This window comes from Leptodactylus fuscus, chromosome 2 (genome assembly GCF_031893055.1).
Source record: "Leptodactylus fuscus isolate aLepFus1 chromosome 2, aLepFus1.hap2, whole genome shotgun sequence".
NCBI lineage: Eukaryota > Metazoa > Chordata > Amphibia > Anura > Leptodactylidae > Leptodactylus > Leptodactylus fuscus.
The window spans coordinates 283,617,399-283,642,722 of record NC_134266.1 but is presented as its reverse complement, the minus strand read 5'-3'; the positions used below and the strand labels follow the sequence as shown (position 1 = coordinate 283,642,722).

At 45.2% G+C, this 25,324-nt stretch overlaps 2 protein-coding genes across 2 annotated transcripts in view; one reads left to right on the top strand and one right to left on the bottom strand.

Moving 5' to 3' along the window:
- The first annotated feature begins 1,166 nt into the window (after positions 1 to 1,166).
- LRIF1 (ligand dependent nuclear receptor interacting factor 1) lies at positions 1,167 to 19,039 on the top strand. Its single transcript, XM_075266364.1, has 4 exons — positions 1,167 to 1,406; positions 11,588 to 12,920; positions 14,752 to 14,925; positions 15,689 to 19,039. Exons 1-4 carry the CDS (start codon positions 1,348 to 1,350, stop codon positions 16,154 to 16,156), a joined length of 2,034 nt encoding a protein of 677 aa, XP_075122465.1. The 5' UTR covers positions 1,167 to 1,347; the 3' UTR covers positions 16,157 to 19,039.
- A 1,809-nt stretch (positions 19,040 to 20,848) lies between these two features.
- The window catches only part of LOC142194235 (short transient receptor potential channel 2-like), a 247,375-nt gene continuing 242,899 nt past the window's right edge, over positions 20,849 to 25,324 (bottom strand). The window contains 3 exon segments of the mRNA XM_075263250.1: positions 20,849 to 21,294; positions 22,737 to 22,866; positions 22,948 to 23,017. Of these exon segments, the coding sequence (XP_075119351.1) occupies positions 20,957 to 21,294; positions 22,737 to 22,866; positions 22,948 to 23,017 (538 nt within the window). The 3' untranslated portion in view covers positions 20,849 to 20,956.

Sequence of the window (25,324 nt, the reverse complement as noted above, 5' to 3'; positions counted from 1 at the left end):
CACATTACAGGACACCCCCACATTACAGGACACCCCACATTACAGGACACCTCACATTACATTACAGGACACCCCCACATTACAGGACACCCCCACATTACAGGACACCTCCACATTACAGGACACCTCACATTACAGGACACCCCCACATTACAGGACACCTCACATTACAGGACACCCCCACATTACAGGACACCTCACATTACAGGACACCTCCACATTACAGGACACCCCCACATTACAGGACACCCCCACATTACAGGACACCTCACATTACATTACAGGACACCCTCACATTACAGGACACCCCCACATTACAGGACACCTCACATTACAGGACACCTCCACATTACAGGACACCCCCACATTACAGGACACCCCACATTACAGGACACCTCACATTACATTACAGGACACCCTCACATTACAGGACACCCCCACATTACAGGACACCTCACATTACAGGACACCTCACATTACAGGACACCCCCACATTACAGGACACCCTCACATTTCAGGACACCTCCACATTACAGGACACCCCCACATTACAGGACACCTCACATTACAGGACACCCCCACATTACAGGACACCTCACATTACAGGACACCTCCACATTACAGGACACCCCCACATTACAGGACACCTCACATTACAGGACACCTCCACATTACAGGACACCCCCACATTACAGGACACCCCCACATTACAGGACACCTCACATTACAGGACACCTCACATTACAGGACACCCCCACATTACAGGACACCCTCACATTTCAGGACACCTCCACATTACAGGACACCCCCACATTACAGGACACCTCACATTACAGGACACCCCCACATTACAGGACACCCTCACATTTCAGGACACCTCCACATTACAGGACACCCCCACATTACAGGACACCTCACATTACAGGACACCCCCACATTACAGGACTCCTCTTCTCTCCTCACATATTACACTAAACTGTAGCTTTACAAATAAATCAATCAATCGCTTTTTTGGCTCCGCCTACATCGGTAAATAACCCAGAAGTCCAGCCCACCGGAAGTCTATTCTTATTGGTGGTTACATCACTCGTCTGCGGTCATTCGACCAATGGAGAGCCAGTTGGATCTTCGAACTTCCGGTGAGCCGCGCCGGAGTCTTTGTGCCAGGACTGCGCCATCTTGTGTGAGTCGGGTGGGCGGGAGTAAGGCCGAGCTGTAGTCGGTGAGGCGGCCACAGGACGGAGGAGGGCGCTGTTTACCTCACAGGAGGCGACTCCGCCATGATAGAGGGAGAAGGCCCGGAGCGCGGCGCGGTATAGACAGAGCATCGCACAGCTGAGCCCCCCCATGTCTAACCTGGCGAGGCTGCCCCAGACCCCGGGACACACAGCGGCCTCCAACCAGTGGTGAGTACCGGGGACAGGGACCGAGTGAGGGCTCACAGCAGCACAGAGGGTGTCCGGGCTCACAGCAGCACAGAGAGGGGGGGATGCAGCCCCATGGAAGTGAATGGAACACCGGACACATAAAATACACTGACACTCCATATATAACGTCCGCTATAACCCGCTCTACTCTGTATACAGTGCCCCCTATAACCCGCTCTACTCTGTATACAGTGCCCCCTATAACCCGCTCTACTCTGTATACAGTGCCCCCTATAACCCGCTCTACTCTGTATACAGTGCCCCCTATAACCCCTTATACTCTGTATACAGTGCCCCCTATAACCCGCTCTACTCTGTATACAGTGCCCCCTATAACCCGCTCTACTCTGTATACAGTGCCCCCTATAACCCGCTCTACTCTGTATACAGTGCCCCCTATAACCCGCTCTACTCTGTATACAGTGCCCCCTATAACCCCTTATACTCTGTATACAGTGCCCCCTATAACCCGCTCTACTCTGTATACAGTGCCCCCTATAACCCGCTCTACTCTGTATACAGTGCCCCCTATAACCCGCTCTACTCTGTATACAGTGCCCCCTATAACCCGCTCTACTCTGTATACAGTGCCCCCTATAACCCGCTCTACTCTGTATACAGTGCCCCCTATAACCCGCTCTACTCTGTATACAGCGCCCCCTATAACCCCTTATACTCTGTATACAGTGCCCCCTATAACCCGCTCTACTCTGTATACAGTGCCCCCTATAACCCGCTCTACTCTGTATACAGTGCCCCCTATAACCCGCTCTACTCTGTATACAGTGCCCCCTATAACCCGCTCTACTCTGTATACAGCGCCCCCTATAACCCGCTCTACTCTGTATACAGCGCCCCCTATAACCCGCTCTACTCTGTATACAGCGCCCCCTATAACCCCTTATACTCTGTATACAGTGCCCCCTATAACCCGCTGTACTCTGTATACAGTGCCCCCTATAACCCGCTCTACTCTGTATACAGCGCCCCCTATAACCCGCTCTACTCTGTATACAGCGCCCCCTATAACCCGCTCTACTCTGTATACAGCGCCCCCTATAACCCCTTATACTCTGTATACAGTGCCCCCTATAACCCGCTGTACTCTGTATACAGTGCCCCCTATAACCCGCTCTACTCTGTATACAGTGCCCCCTATAACCCGCTCTACTCTGTATACAGTGCCCCCTATAACCCCTTATACTCTGTATACAGTGCCCCCTATAACCCCTTATACTCTGTATACAGTGCCCCCTATAACCCGCTCTACTCTGTATACAGTGCCCCCTATAACCCGCTCTACTCTGTATACAGTGCCCCCTATAACCCGCTCTACTCTGTATACAGTGCCCCCTATAACCCGCTCTACTCTGTATACAGTGCCCCCTATAACCCGCTCTGCTCTGTATACAGCGCCCCCTATAACCCCTTATACTCTGTATACAGCGCCCCCTATAACCCGCTGTACTCTGTATACAGTGCCCCCTATAACCCGCTCTACTCTGTATACAGTGCCCCCTATAACCCGCTCTACTCTGTATACAGTGCCCCCTATAACCCCTTATACTCTGTATACAGTGCCCCCTATAACCCGCTCTACTCTGTATACAGTGCCCCCTATAACCCCTTATACTCTGTATACAGTGCCCCCTATAACCCCTTATACTCTGTATACAGTGCCCCCTATAACCCGCTCTACTCTGTATACAGTGCCCCCTATAACCCGCTCTACTCTGTATACAGTGCCCCCTATAACCCGCTCTACTCTGTATACAGTGCCCCCTATAACCCGCTCTACTCTGTATACAGTGCCCCCTATAACCCGCTCTACTCTGTATACAGTGCCCCCTATAACCCGCTCTACTCTGTATACAGAGCCCCCTATAACCCGCTGTACTCTGTATACAGTGCCCCCTATAACCCGCTGTACTCTGTATACAGTGCCCCCTATAACCCGCTCTACTCTGTATACAGTGCCCCCTATAACCCGCTCTACTCTGTATACAGTGCCCCCTATAACCCGCTCTACTCTGTATACAGTGCCCCCTATAACCCGCTCTACTCTGTATACAGTGCCCCCTATAACCCGCTCTACTCTGTATACAGTGCCCCCTATAACCCGCTCTACTCTGTATACAGTGCCCCCTATAACCCGCTCTACTCTGTATACAGTGCCCCCTATAACCCGCTCTACTCTGTATACAGTGCCCCCTATAACCCGCTCTACTCTGTATACAGTGCCCCCTATAACCCGCTCTACTCTGTATACAGTGCCCCCTATAACCCGCTCTACTCTGTATACAGTGCCCCCTATAACCCGCTCTACTCTGTATACAGTGCCCCCTATAACCCGCTCTACTCTGTATACAGTGCCCCCTATAACCCGCTCTACTCTGTATACAGTGCCCCCTATAACCCGCTCTACTCTGTATACAGTGCCCCCTATAACCCGCTCTACTCTGTATACAGTGCCCCCTATAACCCGCTCTACTCTGTATACAGTGCCCCCTATAACCCGCTCTACTCTGTATACAGTGCCCCCTATAACCCGCTCTACTCTGTATACAGTGCCCCCTATAACCCGCTCTACTCTGTATACAGTGCCCCCTATAACCCGCTCTACTCTGTATACAGTGCCCCCTATAACCCGCTCTACTCTGTATACAGTGCCCCCTATAACCCGCTCTACTCTGTATACAGTGCCCCCTATAACCCGCTCTACTCTGTATACAGTGCCCCCTATAACCCGCTCTACTCTGTATACAGTGCCCCCTATAACCCGCTCTACTCTGTATACAGTGCCCCCTATAACCCCTTATACTCTTATGAGGATGCCCCCCCCAGCTTTGTATTTTGCTTTGGTGTGTTGTCACCTGTTCAGACTCCTCTTACACCCTGTGGTGTTTGACTGTTGTGGCCTTAGGAATGTGGTATTTCTGGTCTGTACACAAAGCCCTTTGTTATTCTGCTCCCTAGTCTCATTAGCATATCCTCTCTAGTCTCATTAGCATATCCAGGTTAATCTGGTTGTCACAGCAGGAGACCCCGGGGCCATGTGCATTATAACCCTGCTTAGCACACACAACCCAGACTCCATGTCTTTAGCCAAAGGCAATGTGGGTTTATGGTAATATTCCCCAGGAGATCCTCCCACAGTGGCCCCGATAAGGCGCACGTATCTAATCCAAACACTTCGCTGCTGAGAGCACGGAAAGGTCCAGACACTGAACTCATTACCCACCAGGTATTGGGGTGTCATTGTTGGTGTCTACACAATGGGGATCTCACCACGAACCCCATTGTCTGACACAACCGTCATCTGGAGAGGAAATAAGATGATTCGTGATTACTGGGCTTCAGGATGGGGGCGGGACTATCCCTACTAGTGACATCACTTAGGGAGGAGCTTGGGAGAGTTAAATGGTCTCAGACCAGGGAGAGAGGGGTCACTTATCCTGGGAGAGATGTGAAGGTGTGTCGTGTTGTAGACGTAAGTGAGTGTCCTCAGTCCTAGCAGTGCTCAGTTACTGACTGAGGAAAGCGCCCTGAGATAACTAGCGGAAGCCCCGGTACCCCTGACTCATCTGGTATTATTCTTTTCTATTCTTTTATTCCCCTTTTATTTTCTGTACTGTATTTGCTTGTCCATCCATTGATCTATATTTCTGTATATGTTACTGACTAGTCCACCCACTCGGGTTAATAAATATATAAGACTAATAGAGCTCAGACACTCACAAAGGTACGAAGGGGGATCGGAGGTGAGATCCTTCACAATTCTGTATACAATGCCACCTCATAATCTTCTATACTCTGTATACAGTGCCCCCTATAATCTGCTATACTCTGTATACAGTGCCCCCTATAATCTGCTATACTCTGTATACAGTGCCCCCTATAATCTGCTATACTCTGTATACAGTGCCCCCTATAATCTGCTATACTCTGTATACAGTGACCCTATAATCTGCTATACTCTGTATACAGTGCCTCTTATAATCTTCTATACTCTGTATACAGTGCCCCCTATAATCTGCTATATTCTGTATACAGTGACCCTATAATCTTCTATACTCTGTATACAGTGCCCCCTATAATCTTCTATACTCTGTATACAGTGCCCCCTGTAATCTTCTATAATCTGTATACAATGCCCCCTATACTCTGTATACAGTGCCCCCTATAATCTTCTATACTCTGTATACAGTGCCCCCTATAATCTTATGTACTCTGTATACAGTGCCCCTATAGACTTCTATACTCTGTATACAGTGCCCCTATAATCTTATGTACTCTGTATACAGTGCCCCCTATAATCTTCTATACTCTGTATACAGTGCCCCTATAATCTTCTATACTCTGTATACAGTGCCCCCTATAATCTTCTGTACTCTGTATACAGTGCCCCCTATAATCTTCTATACTCTGTATACAGTGCCCCTATAATCTTCTATACTCTGTATACAGTGCCCCCTATAATCTGCTATACTCTGTATACAGTGCCCCCTATAATCTGCTATACTCTGTATACAGTGCCCCCTATAATCTTCTATACTCTGTATACAGTGACCCTATAATCTTCTATACTCTGTATACAGTGCCCCCTGTAATCTTCTATACTCTGTATACAGTGCCCCCTATAATCATCTGTACTCTGTATACAGTGCCCCCTATAATCTTCTATACTCTGTATACAGTGCCCCCTATAATCTTCTGTACTCTGTATACAGTGCCCCCTATAATCTTCTATACTCTGTATAGTGCCCCCTATAATCTTCTGTACTCTGTATACAGTGCCCCCTATAATCTTCTATACTCTGTGTACAGTGCCCCCTATAATCTTCTATACTCTGTATACAGTGCCCCCTATAATCTGCTATACTCTCTATATAATGCCCCTATAATCTTCTATACTCTGTATACAGTGCCCCCTATAATCTGCTATACTCTGTATAGTGCCCCCTATAATCTTCTGTACTCTGTATACAGTGCCCACTATAATCTTCTATACTCTGTGTACAGTGCCCCCTATAATCTTCTATACTCTCTATATAATGCCCCTATAATCTTCTATACTCTGTATACAGTGCCCCCTATAATCTTCTATACTCTGTATACAGTGCCCCCTATAATCTGCTATACTCTCTATATAATGCCCCTATAATCTTCTATACTCTGTATACAGTGCCCCCTATAATCTGCTATACTCTGTATACAGTGCCCCCTATAATCTGCTATACTCTGTATACAGTGCCCCTATAATCTTATGTACTCTGTATACAGTGCCCCCTATAATCTTCTATTCTCTGTGTACAGTGCCCCCTATAATCTTCTATACTCTCTATACAATGCCCCTATAATCTTCTATACTCTGTATACAGTGCCCCCTATAATCTTCTATACTCTGTATACAGTGCCCCCTATAATCTGCTATACTCTGTATACAGTGCCCCCTATAATCTTCTATACTCTGTATACAGTGCCCCTATAATCTTCTATACTCTCTATACAATGCCCCTATAATCTGCTATACTCTGTATACAGTGCCCCCTATAATCTGCTATACTCTGTATACAGTGCCCCCTATAATCTTCTATACTCTGTATACAGTGCCCCTATAATCTTATGTACTCTGTATACAATGCCCCCTATAATCTTCTATACTCTGTATACATTGCCCCTATAATCTTATGTACTCTGTATACAGTGCCCCTAGAATCTTATGTACTCTATATACAATGCCCCCTATAATCTTCTATACTCTGTATACAGTGCCCCCTATAATCTTCTATACTCTGTATACAGTGCCCCCTGTAATCTTCTATAATCTGTATACAATGCCCCCTATAATCTGCTATACTCTGTATACAGTGCCCCCTATAATCTTCTATACTCTGTATACAGTGCCCCCTATAATCTTCTGTACTCTGTATACAGTGCCCCTATAATCTTCTATACTCTGTATACAGTGCCCCCTATAATCTTCTGTACTCTGTATACAGTGCCCCCTATAATCTTCTATACTCTGTATAGTGCCCCCTATAATCTTCTGTACTCTGTATACAGTGCCCCCTATAATCTTCTATACTCTGTGTACAGTGCCCCCTATAATCTTCTATACTCTGTATACAGTGCCCCCTATAATCTGCTATACTCTCTATATAATGCCCCTATAATCTTCTATACTCTGTATACAGTGCCCCCTATAATCTGCTATACTCTGTATACAGTGCCCCCTATAATCTGCTATACTCTCTATATAATGCCCCTATAATCTGCTATACTCTGTATACAGTGCCCCCTATAATCTGCTATACTCTGTATACAGTGCCCCTATAATCTTATGTACTCTGTATACATTGCCCCTATAATCTTATGTACTCTGTATACAGTGCCCCCTATAATCTTCTATACTCTGTGTACAGTGCCCCCTATAATCTTCTATACTCTCTATACAATGCCCCTATAATCTTCTATACTCTGTATACAGTGCCCCCTATAATCTTCTATACTCTGTATACAGTGCCCCCTATAATCTGCTATACTCTGTATACAGTGCCCCCTATAATCTTCTGTACTCTGTATACAGTGCCCCTATAATCTTATGTACTCTATATACAATGCCCCCTATAATCTTCTGTACTCTGTATACATTGCCCCTATAATCTTATGTACTCTGTATACAGTGCCCCTATAATCTTCTATACTCTGTATACAGTGCCCCTATAATCTTATGTACTCTATATACAATGCCCCCTATAATCTTCTATACTCTGTATACAGTGCCTCCTATAATCTTCTATACTCTGTATACAGTGCCCCCTATAATCTGCTATATTCTGTATACAGTGACCCTATAATCTTCTATACTCTGTATACAGTGCCCCCTATAATCTTCTATACTCTGTATACAGTGCCCCCTGTAATCTTCTATAATCTGTATACAATGTCCCCTATAATCTGCTGTACTCTGTATACAGTGCCCCCTATAATCTTCTATACTCTGTATAGTGCCCCCTATAATCTTCTGTACTCTGTATACAGTGCCCCCTATAATCTTCTATACTCTGTATACAGTGCCCCCTATAATCTTCTATACTCTGTATACAGTGCCCCCTATAATCTTCTATACTCTGTATACAGTGCCCCCTATAATCTTCTATACTCTCTATACAATGCCCCTATAATCTTCTATACTCTGTATACAGTGCCCCCTATAATCTTCTATACTCTGTATACAATGCCCCTATAATCTTCTATACTCTGTATACAGTGCCCCCTATAATCTGCTATATTCTGTATACAGTGCCCCCTATAATCTGCTATACTCTGTATACAATGCCCCCTATAATCTTCTATACTCTGTATACAGTGCCCCCTATAATCTTCTGTACTCTGTATACAGTGCCCCTATAATCTTATGTACTCTATATACAATGCCCCCTATAATCTTATGTACTCTATATACAATGCCCCCTATAATCTTCTGTACTCTGTATACATTGCCCCTATAATCTTATGTACTCTGTATACAGTGCCCCTATAATCTTCTATACTCTGTATACAGTGCCCCTATAATCTTATGTACTCTATATACAATGCCCCCTATAATCTTCTATACTCTGTATACAGTGCCTCCTATAATCTTCTATACTCTGTATACAGTGCCCCCTATAATCTGCTATATTCTGTATACAGTGACCCTATAATCTTCTATACTCTGTATACAGTGCCCCCTATAATCTTCTATACTCTGTATACAGTGCCCCCTATAATCTTCTATACTCTGTATACAGTGCCCCCTATAATCTTCTATACTCTCTATACAATGCCCCTATAATCTTCTATACTCTGTATACAGTGCCCCCTATAATCTTCTATACTCTGTATACAATGCCCCTATAATCTTCTATACTCTGTATACAGTGCCCCCTATAATCTGCTATATTCTGTATACAGTGCCCCCTATAATCTGCTATACTCTGTGTACAGTGCCCCCTATAATCTTCTATACTCTGTATACAGTGCCCCCTATAATCTGCTATACTCTGTATACAATGCCCCCTATAATCTTCTATACTCTGTATACAGTGCCTCCTATAATCTTCTATACTCTGTATACAGTGCCCCCTATAATCTGCTATATTCTGTATACAGTGACCCTATAATCTTCTATACTCTGTATACAGTGCCCCCTATAATCTTTTATACTCTGTATACAGTGCCCCTAGAATCTTATGTACTCTATATACAATGCACCCTATAATCTTCTATACTCTGTATACAGTGCCCCCTATAATCTGCTATACTCTGTATACAATGCCCCTATAATCTTCTATACTCTGTATACAGTGCCCCCTATAATCTTCTATACTCTGTATACAGTGCCCCTAGAATCTTATGTACTCTATATACAATGCCCCCTATAATCTTCTATACTCTGTATACAGTGCCCCCTATAATCTGCTATACTCTGTATACAATGCCCCCTATAATCTTCTATACTCTGTATACAGTGCCCCATATAATCTGCTATACTCTGTATACAGTGCCCCCTATAATCTGCTATACTCTGTATACAGTGCCCCCTATAATCTGCTATACTCTGTATACAGTGACCCTATAATCTTCTATACTCTGTATACAGTGCCTCCTATAATCTTCTATACTCTGTATACAGTGCCCCCTATAATCTTCTATACTCTCTATACAATGCCCCTATAATCTTCTATACTCTGTATACAGTGCCCCCTATAATCTGCTATACTCTGTATACAATGCCCCCTATAATCTTCTATACTCTGTATACATTGCCCCTATAATCTTATGTACTCTGTATACAGTGCCCCTATAATCTTCTATACTCTGTATACAGTGCCCCTAGAATCTTATGTACTCTAAATACAATGCCCCCTATAATCTTCTATACTCTGTATACAGTGCCCCCTATAATCTGCTATACTCTGTATACAATGCCCCCTATAATCTGCTATATTCTGTATACATTGCCCCCTATAATCTTCTATACTCTGTATACATTGCCCCCTATAATCTTCTATACTCTGTATACAGTGCCCCCTATAATCTTCTATACTCTGTATACAGTGCCCTCTATAATCTTCTATACTCTGTATACAGTGCCCCCTATAATCTTCTATACTCTGTATACAGTGCCCCCTATAATCTTCTATACTCTGTATACAGTGCCCCTATAATCTTATGTACTCTATATGCAATGCCCCCTGTAATCTTCTATACTCTGTATACAGTGCCCCCTATAATCTTCTATACTCTGTATACATTGCCCCTATAATCTTATGTACTCTGTATACAGTGCCCCCTATAATCTTCTATGCTCTGTATACAGTGCCCCCTATAATCTTCTATACTCTCTATACAATGCCCCTATAATCTTCTATACTCTGAATACAGTGCCCCCTATAATCTTCTATACTCTGTATACAGTGCCCCCTATAATCTTCTATACTCTGTATACAGTGCCCCTATAATCTTCTATACTCTCTATACAATGCCCCTATAATCTTCTATACTCTGTATACAGTGCCCCCTATAATCTTCTATACTCTGAATACAGTGCCCCCTATAATCTTCTATACTCTGTATACCAGGGGTCCTCAAACTTTTTAAACAGTGGGCCGGAGGCAGTGCAGGTCGCACAGATATCGGGAGTGGTGCCCTCCAATAGGTAAAGTGAAGTGCACTCCATGGCCTGGCCCGAGCTCCCCAGGAGCTTCATTATAAATGCACGCCTGCTGGCGTTGTCGGCGGGGCCAGACAGAAGTGCTTGGCGGGCCGCATGTGGCCCGCAGGCCACAGTTTGAGGACCCCTGCTGTATACAGTGCCCCCTATAATCTGCTATACTCTGTATACAGTGACCCCTATAATCTTCTATACTCCGTATACAGTGCCCCCTATAATCTTCTATACTCTGTATACAGTGACCCCTATAATCTTCTATACTCCGTATACAGTGCCCCCTATAATCTTCTATACTCTGTATACAATGCCCCCTATAATCTTCTATACTCTGTATACAATGCCCCCTATAATCTTATGTACTCTGTATACAGTGCCCCCTATAATCTTCTATACTCCGTATACAGTGCCCCCTATAACCCGTCCTCCTTGTCTCTTTCAGTCTTACAGGCTGCTTGTATCAGGTCATTCAGACAACAGGACTACAAGGGTCAAACGTCCTGAAGCTCCTCCCAATATTGAAATCGAAGGATAACCTATTTCCTGTGGTGCCCTCTCCAGTAACGCCCAGCGCGCCCTCTCTCCATGTACCCCAGGCAGTTATATCCTCACCACTACCACCACCTCCAGTCTCCATCCTATCCAGACCCAGCCCTGTGAGCGTCCCGCTGGTACAGACGCCCGCCTTGGGGAATTTTATTATTGCAGCACAGAATAACCTCCCACACTCCCTCCATGTTGAAAATCCATTTCCTGTTTCTCAGGAAACCACATTATTCTTGGATAACGCACAGCTGACTCTTCCAACCAATTCTTTGCCAGGAAACCCAAGGATCATCATGATGAATGCAAAATCATCCAACCCCATGAAACCCACTCCCTTGTTACCCTCTGGACATTCCCTTCAAATACCCGCCCATGCGGAGGTGATCTCTGTTCCGGTTTCTTCCCTGCCCTTCTCCATCCAGCAAAAAATTTTGCCCCAGGCTAGCGGCACAGATGTCGGCAAGATGCCCTCGGTCATCTATGTCTCACCAGTAAATACGATCAAGGCTAATAACAACCAGAGCGCCCAGCCGTACCTCAGCCCAAATACCTCAAGCCTAGCCTGTGGAGCAAAGTCCCCACCTCAGCAGAAGATTCCCCCCAGCAGGGCCGAAATTCCTAAAGGGCCCATGAAATGGGTCGTCCAAGAGAGTCGGGAATCTGCTGCTTGTCTGGTGCCCGTGAAGTCCTCCAATGATACGGCTTCAAAAATCCTACAAATGTTGTCAAAAACAAAGATGGAAGAAGTGAACCTGACCAATCCAGATCAGTCCAAGATGGTGCAGATCAAGGACAACGCCCTTGTGATGTGTAACAATAGGATATTCTTCTTAACCAAAAAAGGGTCGGAACTCAACGACGCCGGAAGTAAAAATCTCGAACTGCCGCAGCACGCGGCACCGGAAAAACCTGCGGCACCAGTGGAACCAGCAAGGCCCACCCAAGACTTGTCCAATAGAGTAGTGCAAGTGGTACTTTCCAAAAATAAGTCACCCCCTCCGAGTGCTGAAGAGTCGGTTCAGTCCAATGTTGTCAGTACTGCAAAACCCAAAAGGAAGAGTTTTACCCCCCAGGCTGTGAGAGGTGACCCCAGTGTCATATACATCGCTGATGAGGATGACGACCACTCCGTGAAGCCTCAGGACGCCGCGTGTAGTCTGCCACCTCCCGCCGACACCTCCGTAGAAAACACTACGAATAACAGGGACTCTGTGAAGACGAAGGATCAGGTGAGTGCCTGGTGAAATGTCGCCCTCTAATGGGTGTGGTTTTGGGCTTCATGCAGACATCATGACGTGTGCGTCCCCACCCTTGTGCTCACCGGGTCTCACCCTCTGGCTGCTGTTTTTTAATACTTTAGAGTCCATGTGCCGCCACTTTAATACTTAAAGGGAACCTGTCTGAACAATTTTGGCCACTAAATCCCTATTTCATAGGGACCTGTTGCTGCTTTAGTGTCCAAGATCAGCCCGACGGGTTCCCTTTAAGCCACCCGGTAATGTATACTCAGGAGTATACAGGGTTAATGCACTGTGCAGAAGTGGGGTGTTACATGAGGGGTCACCTTATTGGGGCAAAGAAAATGTTAAAAATCCAAAAACCGTTTACGGTTTATTGCATTAACCCCTTCCTTTCACAGGAATTACTCAATTTTCTTTTGACTATCCAGCAAAATGGCGCCTCAGTCAGCTTTAACAGAGGTGCAGATAGGGTTAATACCCACGATCATAACAGGCACTGATCGAGGACATTAGCGCCGGGTGTCTGCTGTATAATACAGCACACACCCGGCGGCTATGGCGGCCACTCAACACTCGAGCGGCAGCCAAAGCACCAAAGTGTCTGGAAATGTTGGAACTTATTTATTGTCGTGGTGGGAAAAAAATTATTTTTTTTTTTGCCATTTTCTCTCCCAATACAAACTACAGCTTTCCCTGCAAAAAAAAAAAAAAAAAACTAGGCCTCATTACAGCTCATTGAATGGACTAAAAAATAATCCCCAAAATCAGTGGTGGAGTAAGAAGTTATGGTACTATGAAGAGGAGCATAAAAACACAAAAATTACAAAATTGGTTGCAGTCTCAAAGGATTAATATAAGAAATGTTTAATTTATAGACTATTGTTATGTCTAGTCCAGAGCTGGACTATGAAGATTTACAGTGTATATTAAGACAAAGTCCTCAGACTAGGACAGAGTCTGCAGAGGCTCTGTTAGCTTTACTATGTAGATTAGGACATAGTGTGCAGGAGATCTAATGTCAGCTTTACTATGTAGGCTAGGAAAGAGTCTGCAGGAGATCTAATGTCAGCTTTACTATGTAGACTAGGAAAGAGTCTGTAGAGGATCTTATGTCAGCTTTACTGTGTAGACTAGATCCCCTGCAGGCTCTGTCCTAATGTCAGCTTTACTATGTAGACTGGGAAAGATCCTGCAGGAGGTCTAATGTCCTCCTTATTTTGTAGACTAGGGCAGAGGATCTAATGTCAGCTTTACTGTGCAGACTAGGACAGAGTACCTGTTGCCTGGACAAGGGGTAAAACCACTTCACTTCCTGGAGGCTGCCGGAATTGTTGACCTATTTCTTTCTGTTAAGGGGGTTGGGCCACATTTCAATTGTTATCTCCTATCCACAGGTTATTTGTCAGTTGTAGTTTGGTGGTTTGACTACTGGGATCTCCACATTTTCAGATCGGGTCTCTTGTGCTTACATGTGAGTGGAGCTGTGTTGGCGCAGGTGCGCTGCTGCTCTGTTTACCCACGTGTTTTTTTTTCTTTTTTCCTTCTACAAATTTACATTTAAAGAATAAAACTTAAAGGGGTTGTCCTATTACAGATACCTATCCCCTTATGACAGGGTAGGGGATAAGCGTCATATTGCTGGTGGTCTGACTGCTTGGACCCCATTGAGGAGGAATGGGGTCTGAGCCTCCTGTTCTCTTGATTGTTGTTCCTGATGTAATGTATGTGATGGTTTTGGAGCTTGTGCGCTTTGTTGCATTGTTGGGCTTGCAATGCAGATATTTCATTTCACTTTTTTTCTGTTTGTTTTTTTTTTCAGCTTATTCCCAAGTCACAAGACGCAGAAATCCTGACTGCTGTGAATGTGATGGATGACCGAGGCTGGAGGAAGAAGTTTGGTTTAGTGAAGAAGGAAAAGATAATCCTGAAGAAGGTTCCTCTGGTCCGGCCGCAGGGGACATCACAGTCTACTTCATGTTCTCAGGGCGTGACGGTGAGTGATGGCGGCACTTTTACTGTCTCTTGTGTAGAAGCCTTGAGGTCAAGCTTAAAGGGATATTTTCAACTGTGGCACAAATGATGCTGGACATTTAAGCCAGCTCTGAGAAGACCTGGCGGAGATTACATATAGTATACAGTACCCCAAAAAAAGGTAATAAAAAGCAATCAAAGCATCACATATTCCCCAAAATGGTATTATACAGAAATATAAAAAGTTACAGGTGTCAGAGCGGAGCAACTCAAATTTTTGGTTTTCTTTAAGCTATATAAATTTGGTATCGCCGTAATCCCAATGACCCGCAGAATAAAGGTGACTGCGCAGTGAACGCCAGAAAAAGAAAAAAAAAAACTGTAAGGCACAAATGCAGCTTTTCTCCAATTCCACCCCATTCTGAATTAGTCATACAGAATATTATATGGTACCTTTACAAAGTACAATTTGTCCTGCAAAAACTAAACCCAGAACAGTGCTCTGAGCAGAAGAATGAAAAAATTATGACTTTTGGAAGGTGAGAAAAAAAATCTTAAAATGGCCTGGGGCAGGAAGGGGTTAATCACAATCGCTGGTTCTGGCGCTGTGTAATGTGATTCTGACCATTCTCGGATGCTCGGAGCATCGGGGATGGAACATATATGTACATAGACCTGCCAACCCCTTTGGGTGGCGGTGCCGTGTCGTGCCACACGCATTTGTTTCTTTTTTACATGCTGTTATCCTTGATGTCTACAATCTTGTTTTTGTTCCCCCCCTGTAGAACCTAGAAGAAGAAACAGAACGGCACCAATGGAAACGCAAGTCATCCAGCAGAGAGACGCTAAAAGCTCCAAAGAAGCAGAAGAGCACAGAGGACGGCGATCTGACCCCTAACCCTTTACATCTGGGCGTGTCTGCGGACCCTCCATCACCTTCACCCGTGTCCGGGAGCTATTCTGTACCTGGAGGAAGAAGCCCATCTCCTAAAACCACCGAGAGATCGAGCTCCACCTGGTCACCGACTTACCATGGGGCGGAGGCCTCTAACCCCCCAGACATTGTAGATTTCCAGGTCAGTCAGGATATCACAGAACACTTTAGTGAGGTCTCGCTGCCAAGTCAGAGATTTCACATTGACTCTATGTATCCTGATGACACCACCAAGGACGAGAAAATTCAGAGGCTGAAGGAAGTGTTAAAGGAGCGCGAGAAGGCTCTGGAAGCGCTGCGCCGCCAGAAGAGGATCTAGGTGTGCGGACTGTATATTCATACTACTGACATCAGCATCTGGTTTTACACCCACGGGTGCAAACTCGGGGGGGAAAGGAAAACGGGGGACACTGTCCTATCCTTCGGGCTCCACTGTACAGTCCCAGCCCCCTTTCTCTCCCGTACTGAGACTTGCCATGGCGTGACCACTCAGACCAGGCCCTGGATGTTCATGTCCAAGGCTTTGATCAAATCACTATGTAGGATGGGAATTCTACTCTGTATAGTGGTCATAGACGTGCCGGTGATGGGCCGGGCTGACTGTGAATAGATCTGTGAGAAGAAATCCTTGTATCTCCATTCTTTACCGGGAGCCCATCCATTTAGGGTTCACCTCAACGACCCCATCCACGATGCTCTGCCATTTTCTGATGTCCTTCGTGTCTAGATGTTTCTGCTTCCTGATGGTGAATGGGAGTGTTCCAGCATGTCCGTAGGCCCAAATTCTTTATAGGGACAGAGTTGTCCTCATTTTTAGGCACTTTAGGTGTTTGTAGGGTACGTCCACATGGTCAGACACCTTTAGGGGACTTTCATATTGAAAGAAAGTATTCATGGCAGAATCTGTGAGCATTACATGCTGATTTTTATTTATTTATTTTTTTTCTGTGGATTCACCACGCTCATCGATAGGGGTGAAATCCCTGTAAAGTCTGTTAAAAAAAAAAAAAAAGTAGGACATGTCCCATTTCTGTCGGTTTTTAACAGTTCCTTCATAGACTCAAGCGTTATGGGAAATCCATGAAAATGTGTGTCTAATGGATGAATAACGGACCATGTCAATCATGCCTCCATTGCTCCCAAATCTGAGGTCACATACCTCTGCGATGTTTCATTTGCTGACTGAACTGCACACAGGGAGGGGTAGTGAGCTGCTAATGATATGTTCCAGCTGAGATCAATGACCTGAAAATACATCAGAGGAACTGTGCTGAAGGTAAAAGGATATATAGTAGGAAGTGTCTTGGATGGATGCTTTCTGTTATTTGGCACTTAGGGTTTTTGGTTGTTTTTTTAAGTGCATCACCCCTTTAAAGTCACTGACTCTATTTTTAACGGATTTGTATCCATGTGATCAGTCGGGTAGAAAAATTGTATATATATATTTTTTTTTTTTTATGGTCAACTGAGAAATGGACATGGTCATGTGCGTAAGGGTTTAATATACCCAAATACTCCTCACTGCTGACGGTTTCCTCAGCCTAGTGTATGCAGTGTGTACAGTCCTCTACGATCTAGAAAAGTCTCCGATGTTCCGTATTGGTACAATTGTAGCAAACCCTCAGCCCCGAAGTGTTGGATCTGTATACACATTCCTTATCGGGGTGCTAACAATACCCCCCTTTAGTGAGCAGATAATGGCGACATACCAGGAGGTTGTAGAGCTCGTCCTTACCTTTAGGTGACTGTAATGAAGACTTAGATTGTGCTTACGGGTTCCTAATATGGGGGACAAAACGTTCTGGGCTCATCCTGGGCTGTATTGTGATGGGGGCGCCGTCTCCTTCATCTGGATTCTATTTATTTTACTAGTGACCAAACCAGTGCATTTTAGTCATGGTTGGGGCTTCTGTCCTTATGACCAAGGGGGAAGCACGGGCATTCACATCTGCTGAGTCGGAGGACATTAGTGGTTGGGACTTCTTCAGTTCAGAGGACATTAGTGGTTGGGACTTCTTCAGTTCAGAGGACATTAGTGGTTGGGACTTCTTCAGTTCGGAGGACGGAGATCGGTTGAATAGTCGTGTACAGGTCATCCCTTCAGAAGTGGTGACAAGGTCCTGTGAGACCACAGAAGTCTGGGATTTACGTATCCCCTTATTTTTAATTTTTTAAAGTCCTGGATACTCCTTTGTAGGACCTTAGTGATAGTTTTTAAGAGGAGCCTGCCTGCTACGGAGATGGCTTTTTTTTTTATTTATTTTTTTTAACTTTTGCTGTGTTATTGATCACATGCAAGTAATTCAAGGTTCCTCAGAAGTGAAGTGTTTACCATGTGTAGTGTTCATACACAGTCATTCCTCCTCCATTTGGGACCATTGTAGGTTTACTGCTTGGTCTCACGCCAGACTTGTGTGCTTGGACAAGGAGTCGTCTGTGGCATTTTTAAGGCTGTGTTCGCACATCTATGTGTCTTTATTTTGCTTCTCTACTGGAAGACTTGATAAAACGTCTATTGGGATCAGTCATGTCCGTGGGGGTCTGTTGGCCACCGGTGGTATCCATTGTACCAGGACAGGTAATTCTCCTAATGCATGCTCCATCCCAGTATTATCCCCCAGGGACTATATTGTAGACCACTAAATAACGGGGGGTTGTACATTATAAAGTTGTAGCAAGGCCACATTATACCTTTAAATGAATTTATGAAGGTTTATAATCATCTCTTGCTGCCATACTTTAGTTCATTGGTTGTCAGTGGTGAAGATTGCCTGTCCCCAACACACCATGAGGCCTAAATACATCCCCCACCTTTCACGACCTCCCCATATTAGGTGGATGAGGCTGCTCAGTCACAAAGAAACTTAACGCCCGTGCCAATGCCCCGCAGCTTCTGGAACCAATTGTGCATGGAGAGGAAGAAGGGGGTACAGGCACCGCTTTGGTGTAAAGGAGGGCTTAGAGCTGTGCGTATGGACATAAGGGGTCTTTAAACTAAAAACCATCCTATAACCCTCCTCAGTATTAGATCAACGTTGTGTTTCTTTCTCCTCTATGATGTGATCCTACAGGGGGCAGTATTGTCACTTTGTGTTACATTCTTCACCGCCGTGCACCTTCCCTTTATCGTATTGTGACTTGCCCCTTTCCCTCTACATTGTATCACAACCAAAGCCCAGACGACCCATTAAACCTATTTACTTCTACATGTTGTTCTGGTCTTATGCTTTTTATATGTGACCATAGGCGTAATTTCGGTGAACGAATTCTGAGTACGGTGTCATGAGGGCCGTGGAGGGCACAGAGTTGGTGGATAGGTTTGAGCCGATCTTTGGAGTTCAGGATCGATTTTTAAAATCCGATTTCTGATCATTTTCCAGCCGATCGTGAAATTTGCTCGATCGGGATCTGATCTTTCCCGATCGCTCAACCCTAATGGTGGAGCTACATAGACAGACCCTCTGATGGAAAAGATGAGTGGAAAAAGAATAATAATGTGAACACACCCTGAGTTGTCAAGTTTGTAATGAGTAGAATATGATCAGAGATGGTACAAAGGATGTATACTGACCAGCCATAACATTAAAACCACCTGCCTAGGGGACGTGACCAACTTCCAGCACGCAAGTCGGAGCTCGAGCTTACAGACCCCTGCACCTGAATGCCATGGAGTAGTGTAAAATGTCTTCTATGGCAAGGTCTGACGTGGGGACTGTGGATCAGTGTGTGACCAGATCTTCTGTCTTGTGTCATCAAGAAATAGAGGAAGATGATAGTTTATACAAATCCTGTCCTTAAGGGTTAAAGATTGGTAACTCCCCCATGTCTGCCTCTATTTAAGTGGTGCAACGGCCAAACAGGTCATAACTGTAAAGGAGGAGTTCAGAATTTTTTTTATTTTTAGCCTGTCCTTGTGGGGATCGACGGCTGACCCTATATAGTTACCCAGTCGGACGATCATTGGTATTCTATTGTCACCACTTGGACACCCCTTCATGGCCAGAATGGTAGTCCGGCCTCGTAAATGGCACAGTAGTGTTCATACTAGGACAGGGCTCCATCCCCTTTTTGGTTCTTCTAGAACAGGGGTAGGGAACGTACGGCTCTCCAGCTGTTGCAAAACTACAACTCCCAGCATGCATACTGGTTCTGCTGTTCTGGGAACTCCCATGGAAGTGAATGGAGCATGCTGGGAGTTGTAGTTTCACAGCAGCTGGAGAGCCAAAGGTTCCCTACCCCTGTTCTAGAATATCGATCTTCTTCAGCCCCCTAGATACACACCACTGATCCTTGAGGTTCTTGGGGACCACTCGTTTTTATGATCGGTGGTCAGACCCCTAGTGATTGGACGCTTCTCTCCTATCCTTGTTATTAGTGGAGAAACCCTTTTAACTTTCTTCCCCCTAGAACTACTTGTCCATTGGTTCCTCAGTCCTAAGAGTGCGATTGTTATTTTATAGATTTATTATGGTCTTCTATGTCACCCAGGAGGCTTAAAGCTACAGTAACTTAGAATATAGTATTAGAACCATTTCCTGCTCGTCTGTGCTCCCGATGGTCATGGTTGGCCTGCACAAGCTCTCTTTGTATTCCCATGTAACCCCTGATCCTCTTCCGAAACAGACCATAGGGTTCTGTGGGGCTCTAAGTCTGGTACAGTAGAACTAGCAGGTGTCTGGGTATTACAGGTATTAGGATACACTGGGTCATACAGGTGATTCCTGGCCTCTTACTATTTTTGTTTGGTCAATAAACTCACAAGATGTGGTGTAAAGACAGTATAGTGTTTTAAGATTGCTGTACTATAAGATGTGCCCACTTTTGGCTGCTCCTCTTGTAACACCGCGATACTATGTGTGACGAGCCTATTACTGTAAATTATCACCTTGGTCCCTATGATCTATGGGCGCACATAGTCCCCTCACTCCAGACACATTAAGGCTAGTTTCATAGGACGCTGATTGAAAAGTGTTCAGGAGGAAACCAGAGCAATGACTGGGGGAATGTACAAACTACATGCAGATATTGGATTCCCACCAATGACCCCATCTCACCCCCCATTCTAGTATTCTTTGGTGTTACAATTGTATAAGTATAGTATATGGATTATCTAGGCTTTTCACATGTCCTCTCCAGCTTCTGAATTGTCCCCAACTTGATCTAGGTCATCGGCGAAGGGCACATCTGGGTAGGGGGGGCAGTCATCCTCTGGGAGAATGTTCTTAAAGCTGTCTTGGTGAACAGTGACTTCTGAAGAATCCTTCCCGGAACTGAGCGATTCCTGGTCGTAACTCTGGAAACTGTTCTTGACTTTCATTATGTAGCGGCTCAAGACGTTTTCATTGTCTTTAGGAGCGATGGGTGCCCCCGTGTCCGCCAAGGAACGTCTTAGGTGCTTCACTTCTGACTGAAGACGGAGGACGTTCTTGTTTAGCTCTGTGATACGGTTCCCAAGGTCTGTGAAGGCAAAAACAAGTTCAGGGTGATGTGGTGGTGAGCAGAGTGATGATCAATCGCTATCTTGCCAAACTCCATACACCTGCATACTTGACTTGGCTAGATTTTTCCTTCTGCTATCCAGGAGAGCTAATTGGTCCCCATACATACTAGAGGGTTAGCCATTGTCCTTGAAATTTACAGGTTCAGCGAAACACAATCTAGTGTGTATGGACAGCTTTATTTTTGATGAAATGGAAGGATCTTGGTGGAATGAGAAGCTCTGAAGTCACCTAACCTGGGCTGAAGTAGGAGCTAGACATTGGATACAGGAGAGAATGGCTGACTGTCATAAGTGTATACAGATTTACTGACTTTCCCCGACAGATGATGTCTGAAAGAAGGACAGGTCTTGTTGAAATTTGAACAAGAATTAAGAATCTCGGCACAGAAAATGGCTTTTCACTCAGACTAAGGCCACGTCATGTCTAAGGAAATATACTGCCCTAGAAGCATCTACAGATGGATTCCAATGGAACATGTAAAAAATCAGAGATAGGTGGAGGTCGAGTTACTTACATTAGGAAAAAAAACTGAGCAGACTTTTACACCAGACCTAAAAATCACGAAGAGACTACAAGGACTTCCCTTCGTACTATAAACACATACACTGTCTACCAGTACCCATGCAAATGAAGATCTCTGCGGACGTGATGTACGTCGCGCCTTCTGCTCTTAAATAAGAAACCGCATTGGCATTAGTCATATGCAAGATGCCACAAAGTGCAGAGTTGTCTGATTTCAAGATGGGGGTAATTGTGGGGTACCACAGAAATGGTCGATCCTTAAGGGACATAGTAGGCGCATTGTATTATCCAAAATTGACAGTGGCCTATGTGATGACGAAGTGGAAGGTGAACAGTGATTGTAGGAATGTTCCCAGAGTTGGCAGACCCCCGAAACTGGGACATAGAGACCAACGAGTGCTAGCCAGAGAAACCGCACCCAACCGATGGCTCACATACACCAAGAGTTTCACCAGGCATCCGAGTATTGTGTTGATCAATCCCATCTGTAAGGAAGCATATGCTGGGGTCTATTAACTATTGAATAAATGTTGTTGTTTTTCTATTCTACCACAGGGGCCCAAATACTTATTGGTAGACAGTGTATTACCACAAGGTCATGTTATACTCCGGGTATCTCTGTCTAGGAGATGGCCATGAACAATGGGGAAAAACATTTTTGTATTCAGTAGGAATAAATTTCCTTTGGGTACTGAAGAGAAGATTTTTGCCTTCCTTATTTTCCTTGGTGAAAACTAATTACTAGTGAGTGACTGGTTTTTTTTTTTTGGAGATGTTGATCCAGAAGAAGGAAAAAACAAGCAACAACGATCTTAGCTGATCCTCATTCTACGATTTGTATATAAGTTCTAGATTAACAATATAATCTTTTGTTACCTTTACGTTTGGCTTCTTCAAATTCTCTCCTGGCGGTGTCAATGTATCTCTGGACCAGAGCCTTGATCACCTGCAGACGGTACGACGTACGACTCTCTCCAAATGACTCTCCACCGGCTCCCCTATTGGACTGTACCAATGAATAGACAATGTGATATTCAGTAGAAATGTTAACTGAAGGAAATGATGAAATGTCGACCAAGAAACTTACGATTGTAGCAATCGGGGGATAGTCTTGTTTCTTCTTGGGTTTATAGCAGCAAATGAATCTGAACATCCCTCTGCAAGTGTAAGGATTTTGCAGTTAGAAGTCACGATCTACAATATTGTGTTTTGGCATTCATGCAAGGTGGTAGAGTTACAACTTTCGTTGACTATTGGGGGAATCCAGAATCAGACGGATGTAGCACCCAAACAGTTATTTGTCAGCAGTGAATACCCATCACCATCAGCCATCAATCTGCACCAAAGAATAAAACTAAAGATCACCCCAAGAAATTCCGGCGGGAGACCGAACGACCATCACAAACGAGTGATTATGAAGATAATCTTGTTTCCCTAAGTCCTAACAGCGGCACAATGTGGGGTATTTCTGTCCCTGTGTGCTGGTAGGACAGGCGGATATTTAATTAGCCAATAAGATGCGTGGCAGGCCCTATAAGAGGGCACAAGAACCTCCCCTCTGCGTGTAAATACAAAAGTACCTCCATAATATTTATATACAGCTTTTAGACATAAGCTATGATTCCCAGGGTGGGAAATCTTGTGCCGCTGTTAGGACTTAGGGAAACAAGATTATCTTCATAATCACTCGTTTCCTGTCGTCCTCAACAGCGGCACAATGTGGGGATATAGCAAGCAGGTCCCCAGGATGGGTGGGATTAACCCATAACCGAACTTAAAACGGTATGGGCAAAAGCAGTGGAACCTGCCACTTGGTCCTTCAGGCGATAATGCCGGATGAAGGTAGATTCCGACGCCCAGGAGGCCGCTGCACAGATTTGATCCACCGGCAAGGCACTCTTCTCTGCCTGAGAGGTGGACACTGCCCTGGTTGAGTGGGCATGAAGAAATGCTGGAGCCGACAAACCTTGGGTGGTATAGGCGATTTTAATTGTCTCGGTCACCCACCGGGATATTGTGGCTTTAGCGGCTTTGGCGCCCTTGTTTCTCCCCGAGTAGCTGACCAACAAGTTTTCAGTTCGCCTAAAAGGGCGAGTGCGCTGTAAGTAAATCTGTAGGCATCTGACCACGTCCAGTTTGTGCCATCTCTCTTCTTCAGCAGAAGAAGGGAAAGGAAAAAATACCGGAAGGGAGATTGTCTGGTTTCTGTTTACAGCGGATGGAACCTTGGGACGAAAACCCGGGAGGAACCTAAGCTGCACATGGTCAGAGAAAAAGGTGGTATATGGCTCCTCAGCGGACAAGGCTTGCAGTTCACCAACCCGTTTGGCAGTTGTTACTGCCAATAGTAGCGCCATCTTGCCGGTTAATGACTTGAGGGAGCTTTCCTCCAAAGGTTCAAATGGATGAACACATAGAGCGTTTAGGACCGGAATAAGGTCCCATTGGTGGACAGGGGTGTTTACCACCGGTCTCAGCCTAGTTGCCCCTTTAATAAAGGTGCTCACTAAGGAATCTTGAGACAAACGCCTCCCCAGATAGGCGGACAGGGCCGCAACGTGTACTTTGAGTGTGGCCACAGCGAGACCTCTGTCTAGTCCGTCTTGAAGGAAGTCCAGGATCGCCTCCGTAGGGGGATCGGTGGAGTCCACTTGATGCTGCAGACACCAGGCATTAAAGATGTTACTTATTCGACGGTAGTTCTTGTTAGTCGAATCTGCTCTGGCGCTGGATAGGGTCTTCAAGACGGCTTGTGACAGTCCTCTATTTCTCAATAGGGACTGGTCAACCTCCAGGCTGTCAGGTTGAGTCTCCTCAGATCCTGGCATCTCAGCTCTCCTTGGGTTACCAGGTCTGGGAGTGGGGGAAGCCTCCAATATATGCCCTGACTCATTTGTATGAGCTGAGCAAACCAAGCCCTTTTTGGCCAGAACGGGATTATGGCTATTCCCGAGGCTTGGTCCTGTCTTATTTTTATCAATACCTTCGGTATGATTGGAATTGGAGGGAAAATGTAAAACAGCCTGAACCTCCAAGGGATGGACAGGGCATCCACTGCCAAAGGATTGTCCTCCTGGTACAGGGAGCAGAAGGTCCCTACCTTGGCGTTGAGTCGGGTAGCCATAAGATCGACCTCCGGGAGACCCCATCTCTGGACGATCTGTTGAAATACGTCTGGATTGAGAGACCATTCTCCTGATACGGTAATACCCCGACTCAGCTGATCCGCTACTATGTTCAGGGAGCCCTTTATGTGAACAGCGGACAACTGGACCAGATTCTTCTCTGCCCAGGTGAATATGAGATTCGTCTCTCTCAGCAAGGTTGGTGACCTGGTGCCCCCTTGTTTGTTTATATAAACAACCACCGTCGTATTGTCTGACCGGATCTTGACTGACTTGCCTTTCAATTCCGGGGCAAAGTGTACTAGGGCCAGGTACACTGCTCTGAGTTCCTTGAGATTG